Below are 10,000 nucleotides of genomic sequence, written 5' to 3'. Positions count from 1 at the left end.
ATACTTAAAGGGATTGACATGCCGTATGACTGACTATAGTTTTATCCATTGGCCAGCTGTAGCTCTGTTGAAGTGATTGAAATAACCAATCGCTCTCTCCAAGAGGTGGGATATGCACCCTGTCCCGTACCCTCCTCATCATGCGTCCGTCGTGCCGCCTCTTGTATGTGGTTTGAATGGACAAATTCGGAAATCAAGTTTGAAACCAGACCGTCCATATTAGAGACAAACAGGAACCGTTTAGGTCTCTCTACCCTCCCTTAATTAAATTTGTATGCTGAAGCTCTAAATGTGGAATAGATTTTCTCTGAGTAAAGGCTCGCAAGGGCTGACACTTTTACAGATTTGAAAAGCTTGTAAGGAGTAAGTAACATTGTGAAGAGATAATACAAATATTCCAACACTGCTTATGCTTTCAGCCCACCATCAATAGTAACACAATCCAGGACAAGTTTATCAACTATAAAAGCTCTTACCAATTAACATTAAAATAGGCATAACTTGTGTGAAGTGTAAGCAGGCATGATTAATATTTCCAACTTCCAAGACTAGTCTTTACATTAGTCCTTAACTATTCCTTTTTACCACTCTGTTCCTAATAGTAACATAGGTTTTCATGTACTTCAGATGAAGATGTGCTGGTTTTCACACTTGTGTTTTTCATGGTTGTTTGTTCCTTGATATGCTCCATTTTTGGCTGCTCGCTCACTTTCAAGGAGGCACAGATAAGACTGGAGGAGGCATATCTTCCAGTCTCCCAGACTTCTGTCGTTTTGTGTCTTGCACTCATATCTTTTCATGTGGGCAACTTTTAACAGAGAGCACCACTTTGATGTGAATTGTGGAATTAGTTATTTTGTTCTTTAAATGGCAGGCCTTTGCCAAGGGAAGGTGCTTTGAGAAGTTGACATCTGCAGAGTGACTATTTTATTTTTTTCTGAATTTAATTTCTCTTAGTTAAATGTCCTCTTCTGCACCATTTTATTTATTTAATTTCTTTCTTTCTTTCTTCCTTTCTTTCTTACATCTTTTACCTCCCTGTCTCCCTCTCTATTTTTCCACATGTGTAGGTAAGTGGCCAGCACCTCTTGCACGGGGGTGTTCATATGGTGATTGATTGTGTGTTTTACTCTCCTCTGCTGTGTGCGTGCTGTGAATGCAACACTGGCCAGTGTGTGGGCATTGAGCCATCCTACTCAGCAGAACCTGGTGAATGAGACAGGCTAGCGCACAGCTAGGCTAGTCTCTGCCACTGTTTCCCCACTCCATTGTGAGAATGGTTAGTGTCACGTCACCCTGCCTCAATCCATTTATTGTGTCTGCTTACATCAATGATGTTTTCCCTTTCTCTCTTTTCTCTCTCTCTCTCTCTCTCTCTCTCTCTCTCTCTGTCTCCATCCTCTTCTCTGTCCTGTTCCCCAGACATATCGAAGATGCCGGCGGGGGCTGCTGCAGGTTGCGCAGCAATAACCGGCTCTTGGAAGCAAATGGGCCAGAGCTTAGACGTGACACGCAGAATTCATCACACTTTGCCACTTAGCACAACAGAGTGAGACCACACAAGACGCCTACATGAGGCCATAATGTGGATATGTAATGCAGGCTAGTGTACATGACACATGCCTTAAAGATTAGATGGTTAGACATTATTGTGCTGCTTTGACCTGCCTGTTGCCCAGAGGATCCCTTACAAATGAGGCAATAAAAGGAAACGATCAAGCAATCCCCTCTGCTCGGAGGCTTTTATGCTTCATACCGCCCCCACCATTTCAAGTTAATCTCTCTGTAATAATCCTCTAGTGAGAAAGCGGAATAGAATCTCAAAGGGGCCTGAAACGAGAGGAGACGAGATGTACGGGAGCGCCCGCTCCGTCGGGCACGCCGAGGGCAGCCCTGCCCGTTCGCCCCGCCTGCCAAAGTCCCCTCGCCTGGGACACCGGCGCTTGGGGGGAAGCGGGGTCATCAGTGGTGCCGGGGTAGGAGGCGGAGGCGGAGGAAAGACCCTCTCCATGGAGAACATCCAGTCCCTGAATGCCGCTTATGCCACCGCCGGGCCTGTCTACCTCAGCGACCACGACACTGTGGGCTCCACCGCCTACCCCAAGGGCACCATGACCCTGGGCCGAGCCACCAGCCGGGTGTCATACAGCAACCGGACCACGGCCATGGGCAGCAGCCCTAACATCAACATGGAGTCGGCCAGCTACAGGGACAGCGACACCATGCACCTGCACTCGCTGCACTCGCTGCACCACCAAGGGGGGGCGTCGTCGCCGCTACTGCGGCAGGCCGTGCGGAGCTCCACGGGCTCGGAGAGCCCCCTGCTGGACATGCACACGCAGCTGCGCGAGATGCAGCGGGAGAACGAGCTGCTGAGGCAGGAGCTGGACGTGAAGGACAACCAGCTGGGCTCCTCCATGAACAGCATCAAGAACTTCTGGAGTCCTGAGCTGAAGAAGGAGAGGAGCCTGCGCAAGGACGAGTCCGGACACACCTCCGTGCTGAGGGAGCAGATGAGGGTGGGTCAGGACGAGAACCAGGTGAGTATGGGGATGTTTGTCCACACACACACACACGCACGCACGCACGCACGCACACACACACACACACACACACACACACACACACACACACACACACACACACACACACAAAACACTCATATATATACTGACCCTTTGTGTCATCCACTTAAACACAGACACACAAACACACATACACATACACGCACACACATACAAACAGACACATAAATTATTGTGAGAAACAGGGCCAAAACAGAAACCTATTGCCACCGATTGCTCTTTTCCCTTCTCGTAACAGTGTGTTCATGAAAATGAATGAGCTTATGGAACAGCAGAAATACCCCGAAAAAATCTTTTAGGAAATCGTCTCAGTCTCACTTAATAAATCAAACAGCTGCGCTTAAATGTCAGGTCAGCTGTAGTTACGCACGTTTCCTTACTTTTAACAGTCTTTCTTGCAAAAAACTCTCGTATCCGGGTGAAGAATAATAACATGTCCCTATGAACATCACAGTGAAACACAGAAAGGTCTCGTCTTGCTCCTGTAAGTGAGTACAGGTCCCTCTCTGTGGGGATTGGCTGTTTGCTCATGTCAGGATATTGGAGAGTGAGACAGGAGCTCCCCGGCTGCTGTTCTCCCCGGAGAAACAGACCGGTGTCTTCTCAGTGCCAGACGCCATTTCTCTCGCCGGTGACGTTGCTATAGAAACGTATCAGGCAGGGCTGTGTTCCTTCAGGTCCCAGATATTGGGTTAGTGATTTTAAGAACCAAAGAGGGGGCGAAAGGAAAACGGAAAGTTTCTGAATGATTAGCTGATTGGTTTTGAGTTGAGGCAGCACTCTTTCCTTGTAACTGACAGACAGTTGTCAACACCTTAAATGCTACTGTCTCTATGACTGCTGTGTGATTCTGGGTATCTGAATATCTAGGGTCACCCGTTTCACTTTTATTGTGTTGTTGCCATGTGTTTCTCAGGCCATTTGAATAGATATATTGAGCTGTTTGTGTGTGTTTGTGTTGTGGATATGAATGTGTTATTGCGCTCGTACTCTGTTCATTCGCCTGGCCTGGTGGAGGTTTGGGAGCAGGGTTCCCTCTTCCACGACTCTTAATTAGCCTCTCTCAGAGCTGAACATGGCATAAATCTGCAGTCTAATCGTGTTGTCCTGGAGTGACTGTCTGTCTCCGCATCCTCCTCCACTGAGCTGCTCCCTCCTCAGACTAACTGGCAGACAGCAGCAGCGTGATAGGAAGCCAGAGATGCCCAGAGGCTCTGTCTGCCCAGCAGTGCCCCCTTCATATTTCCACATGGCATGCTGGCCCAATGTGGAATGGCAAGGAAAATAAACACCAAACTTTGTTAAGTGATGATAGATGTCATTAGAGAAAAATGGCGATGGTTGTGTCATTACCATGCACTGATCAAGAAACGTCGCAGAATTGACAGATGATATGTTGAGAAGTGACATGTTTTTTTCCCCTTCAGTTTTCATATAACAGTGCTTTGTTTGAGTGTGCATCATTAGCCTCTTCTTCAGGACAGTCTATCTTTTTCAGCTTCAGCTCTTAGTATCTATGCAACTCTGAATCCTGAGGTGAATAGTCGTATGTTGCATAGTTTGTCCTTCCTTATTGTAGCACATCCTGGAGTTCTGTGATGGTACGGGCTCCTCAAATCTCTCCTGAGTATCTGTGTCTAAAGCCTGTTGAGCCAGATTCCTGATCCCTCTAAAGTAATTAGACCTCTTTTATAGCAGAATTATAGCACTAGTGTTGTCTGTGAGGGATTTTATCGGGTGCTCCATGTAGATTTTCTAGTTACAAAATAAGTATTCCTTTGCATTCTGTGGATTTATAACGGCCTGATTGCTCTATGAAAACTTTTACTATATGAAAGAAAGCACTGATGCAAAGAATGTGGAGTAAAAGGCAGTGTCCTGGTCATAGGCATTCGTAACAAAAAAAGGGCTTGAGCTCCGAGAAACATACCATACTTATGGGATACATCATACGTCATACAGTATTACTTCAAGACCTCATATTTTTTCTTCTCCAGAGAGACTATGTCTTTATCTCTCCAGAAAGCTGATGACTTCAAAAATCAACTTCTATTGTCTCCTTGTTTGTCTTGGGCTTCTCTGAGCCTTATGGCTGAGGATGAGTGATATTTTGAGAGTGTGCTGTTGAGTGTTGTGTACTTAGGGAAGCCCAGATGGGTAAATGAGACAAATTCTAGAAGATTCAGCATTCAGAAAGTGTGTGTGGTTATACTAATTAGAAGTAACTTAGAAAGTGACCTTTTCTTCACCTAAACCACTATGCATATTGATGAGATAGGTGTAAACTGCCCCGTGAGTGCCCCTCCCCATTATGGCCCACCTGTCAATGGTCCTGGAATGTCATTGTGGCCATCTCTCCCCCACAACCATCAGTTTTGAAAGTGCAAACAAGCCAGGTGCATTTAATTAGGTACATAAAAGTAGGTGCATACAAGTAGGTGCAAATTAAATAATGAGTGCAGAGTATACAAATATGGCCTATGGATGCCAAGCATCATAACAATTTCTCTCAGGTAGAAGGCAAAGGTGGACATCACATACTTTGCACATCCACGGGGTTTTGACTTGCTTTCCCTGTGTCCTGCAATATGCACAGACCTTGCGGTAAGCACGAGGCCCACAAAGTGGCTTGTGAGTATTGCTGGCATTCTTTACAGGAGCCTTTTCTGTTTTCATTGTCACATCACACAGCTGAGCAGTGAGCTCCTCAAGGAAAGCCTTGTGGGTCATGCTGTCCTTCTGCATGCTCTGCATGAGTTCTTTGTGGAGAAGGTGTGCATTTGTTGCAGCAATGTCCAGGAAGTGAAGAAAGAGTTTCATGTACCACTTCAAAGTTCTGTGCTGTGCTGTGTAGTACTGGCTCATAGAAGCTCCTTTAGAAGCCACCATACTCTCATCCACAGCAATGGCCCTGCAGGGATGACAAAATGCCTTGCAGGCATTCTGGATGGTGTACATGAGGGGTTTGAGCCTGAACAGTTTATCATGTGCTGAGGTTCCCCTCTTCGCATCATTTACCCTGTCCTCGCTTGGGTCACTCATGTGCACATTCCAGGATATTGTTTGGTATCTGTCTCTTGCCATCACCTCTGCCACGAAAGGGATGGAGAAGATGGTGTTTCTCCTCCAGTAGTCAGATATTTGATCCAGCTTTATCAAGGACATGTAGAAAACCACTCCAATGTATTGGTAGAATTCAGTAACTCCAACATCCACCCATCTGTACTTTACACCTCTGGCTATGTTCCTAGCAGCTTGCTTGTTAGTGTTCTGGCAGAGGGTTTCCACAGCATCCTCTGAAAAGAACAACTTGAAGAGGTCCAGAGGAGTGTGGTTGTCTGCTGCACTCAGCTGCACACCAGGCTCCCTTGCAGGAAAACACTGTGTTGACGGAGTGGCATCATTGTCATCCTCTGACTTCCATGCCAACAGATCCGGTTTAGGCTGACACCGTGCTCTTTTCCTTGGCGGTGAAGGTGCAATGTTCTCCAAGTTTCTGTAAAATAGTAAATAAAAAAAACAGTTGCTCATTTTATGTTCAGGCATTGTAACACATACAATTCTAGCTCTGTAATTACACCAGTTTTGATCACTTACACCTGACTAGTTTCGATAAACTTCCATAAGCGTCATAATAACACTAATGACTAACCACAACAAGACACGTTTTTAGCGTTTGCATTTTTACATCACTGGCTGCAATAGTCACCAATGTTATACTAATTTCAGCACAGACAACAAACTCGCACCGTCGACAACAATCATTGATATATGTAGCCTAATATCATTAACGCAACTCTGAGAATTATATATGTATTCTACTATATAATAGTCTTAGCGGCATAAAGTGATTTAATCGCTATGCAAACAGTAGCAGCCTAAAATAGTCCATTCAACTCAGAGCATAGTGACATGCGTTTTACTCCCTATAAGTTAATCAACAGCATTCATTACAAGAGCCAGTCAAACGAATACAACTTACTCAACACGAATATCCTCAGCGGGGTCAAGACGAAGCTTAAAGTGCATGTGTTCATCTTCCATATCGTCACCACTTTCATCCGTGGACGGGGTTTCCTCCTCGCTGACCAGTTCCTCCTTGAACTGGCGCAAAACTTCAGCAGCATAGATCGGGTTCGCCATGTTGTATGTCTTCAGGTCGTATGAAAACAATCTTACATGCGGCCTTGTTTATACGGGAAAATGGGGCGTTTTCTCACGTTTTCCTGCCACGTCATTACCCAATAACGATTGGCGATTTACCATGATCTTATCATATGAATAGCCCTAATTTGCTAATGGGTGGGCCATCACCGGTTGCTTTCACACTCAGATAGAGAATGTGCAAGGCTTTAGCTCTATTCTCCTTACAAAATGCTAATTTATTTCTTCGTTTCGAACTGCATATATTTGGAAAGGAGAAGATTCAAGGTTTCTCGGGGTGTTAGTTTTATGTCTATAGGACATTTTAAATGGCATCTTGACTAGCGCTTAACTTGCACTTCAGCAGTTACATTCCTGCACTTCTTTTTCCTGTCTGTAGGACATTTTAACTGGCACCTAGACTAGCGTTGAACTTGCACTTCAGCAGTTACATTCATGCACTTCTTTTTCCTTTCTAGGTCGTTTTTCTATTTCTTATATAAAGTAGTATTTATTGTTACACCAGGTTTTTTATTGCTCTTAGCTTGACAGTTCTCTCCCTTGTACGTCGCTTTGGACAAAAGTGTCTGCTAAATGACTCAATGTAAATGTAAATGTAAAAAGCAATGCCTAAAAATACCACCAATTGCCCCACGGGCCAGCTCCGTGTTGGAAGTGTTAAGTCACATCTTTTTACTGCCACTGAAGTGAAATTCCCTGCACCGCCGCCCTCTCACGCCTGACTTCCTCTCTCTGTGAATCTCTGCGATTGGCCGGCCATCCATGTTTTAGAGCACAGTTGTTCCCTTCCGTGCAGCCGCCCATGGAAGAGCACTCTTTATGCAAACTCTGAGACCTCTGAGGAGAACAAAGACAAAACATTGAGTCACAGACAACTTTGTGTTACGTCAATAACACCACACTCTTTCCTCAGAGACATTTTCGAATAGTTTCTGCCTCGATGCATTGAAGCAAGCACTTGCTCCTCTGCTCTCCTCTATCTTCTTCAGCCAGTCTCTGCACCATCAGAACAAACCCTCAGGCCACGGCAGACAGACAGACAGACGGACCAGGCAGAAAACAGAACCACCATTAAGAAAAGAAAAAAGCTGCATCAATAATATGACTAATGTTTAACACAATGCAGGCATTTATGTGCTAATTGTGCAGAAGCATTTGTGTCTTAGGATGATTGTTCCACTTTGGGGAGAGAGAGAGAGAAATAGCTTGTTATTTGCATTTGAAATCTCAAGAGATTTTATCGTATTAAACAGGATGCTCTATACTTGTGCTCAGGTGCCCTAGGTGGCTCGGTCTCAGTCCTGGCAGCCTTTTGTGGGCACTTGACGCGGAGTTGAGGCAGATTAGAGCTCAAGTGTGGCTCGCAGGCTTGAGAGGCGCTCCTGGCGCGAGGCAGTAATGAGGTTGGACTCACCGCCGAGGGTTAAGTGCAGTGCTAACATCAGCTGCCTGTGAGGACACCCTCAAGCTCCAGCGCCAGCGCCAGCGACAGGAAAGAACCCGTCTCTCGTTGTTTTTCCCAGTACAGGAAAATCAGAGTGCAAAAAAATGGCAGTATTGAACATCTGAGCTGCCTCTAAGCGTCTGTGATTGTTGTGATGACTGTAATGAGATTGAGGTTGTCTCCTGTGCTCTTTATGAAGGTATGTGAGGGTGAAAGACTATGAATATGTTTTTCTCATGTGAATCATACAAATGAGACTCTCTGGCAAGAAATTAAAAAAAGAGAGACCTTGGGCTGAATGTTCTGAGAGAGAGGTGTGATCAGCGACGAAGGAACATTTGATCAAGGCTCTTGCTCAGTGTAGCAGCAGACACACAGACACTTGCCCAGCAATGCATCACCACAGATGGTGAGGTGGTGGTGTGTGTGTGTGTGTGTGGGGGGGGGTTACTGGAGAGCCGAGGAGTGGATGGGGAGATTTTGACAGGAGCATTGACAGAGGAAACAGCACTGTCCAGTGATTTTTAAAGAACAAACAGTTACTGGAGGCTGAAGCTTGTGCTTTTGTTTAGTGTATTGAACAGAATGATTTTATGCAACCCTGCAGGGAAAGGAACATGTCAGACATCGTCGGGAATTGAGTCCAACGACTTCAATCCATTGCTTTTCTTGGTATTCCATCCGTTCCAGCCGTTTTGGTGTGGTGGTGTGACACAGGAATGCATGGAGTTCTCCAAAAAGCACTCATATTTAGGATGCACTTATATGTAGAGAGCACGCGCATACTCACATTTCACGTGTGCCCTCCTTCCATTAGCTTCTTGTCCCTGTGCTCTGCGCTCAGAGTACTTAGACAAATGACAAGTAAACAAGGAAACCTTTCAGTTGGCCGCAAAAGCTTTTCTCTCTGAGACGGTGAAGAAAATAGGCAGTAATTATGTTTGGTGGTTTTAATCACTTCTTTTAAAATACAAAGTGGAAAAGCAGTTGTTTTTGAATATGAGTTGACATTGGTATGATAGCAGAGTTTTCTGTTGTCTTTTAGGTCTTTTTGTCATTTTCATCATTTTCATCCTTCTTTATCATGGATTTGCTTTTGTAGTTGAGAGAGTTGATATGATCTAACTTTTGATTCATATTTGAGAGCAGGCATTTTACATGCTCAAAGATTGAGGTTTTTGAAATAGCTACCCTGTTTCTTTTTTCCTCACAAAATAAGAATAATTCACCATACTGACGAAAGAACAGTGAAGCGATTACTCATCCAGCAAAACAAAAGATCCACTTCTTTTCATAAATACTTAAAAAGTGCTCCACAACTAACAGTCTGACATCAGGCCCTAGTAGACAGAGCTCCTGTTTGAGCCCAACGAAGAAGTTATCTCCTCCAGAAAGTCATGTCTTCCCCTTTCATCTGGGGGCCCTGGCTCCCTCACCGTGTACAGTGTCCTGCCATTTATGGCCCCAAGCTCTGTCAGTCTGTCGGTCTGACTGAAGGAATGTTGCTACAAGAGACGAAGAAAGTCTCGGTAGAATAACTCTGTTTTTTTTAAAGTGTCGAAGTGTGTGTGTGTCTGTGTGTGTGTGTGTGTGTGTGTGTGTGTGTGTGTGTGTGTGTGTGTGCACGTGTGCGTACATGTGCGCGTACGTGTGCGTGCATGTGTGTGTACATGTGTGAGTGTGTGTGCGATTGTGTGTGTGCCGTGTGTGCGGGTGTGTACTGTACACTCTTTGTGCTATGAGGGCCATGAGCGACAGAAGGTGCTGTCAGCTGAGAGTCCTCTCTGTAGGTGTGTGGACGGCTGCC

At 45.3% G+C, this 10,000-nt stretch overlaps 1 protein-coding gene across 6 annotated transcripts in view; it reads left to right on the top strand.

The window, feature by feature from the left end:
• The window catches only part of LOC105898929 (ERC protein 2), a 222,030-nt gene that overhangs the window by 1,118 nt on the left and 210,912 nt on the right, over positions 1-10,000 (top strand). For all 6 annotated transcript variants that reach the window (XM_031566335.2, XM_042707645.1, XM_042707644.1 and 3 more), the window contains exon 2: positions 1,423-2,540. In XM_031566335.2, coding sequence (XP_031422195.1) covers positions 1,851-2,540 — 690 coding nt within the window. In that variant the 5' untranslated portion in view covers positions 1,423-1,850. The remainder of the gene's footprint in view (positions 1-1,422; positions 2,541-10,000) is intronic.

Source organism: Clupea harengus, chromosome 4 (genome assembly GCF_900700415.2).
Source record: "Clupea harengus chromosome 4, Ch_v2.0.2, whole genome shotgun sequence".
In the NCBI taxonomy this organism is placed as follows: Eukaryota; Metazoa; Chordata; class Actinopteri; order Clupeiformes; family Clupeidae; genus Clupea; species Clupea harengus.
Note: the sequence above shows the minus strand (reverse complement) of the source record. Positions and strands in the feature narration are given on the sequence as shown.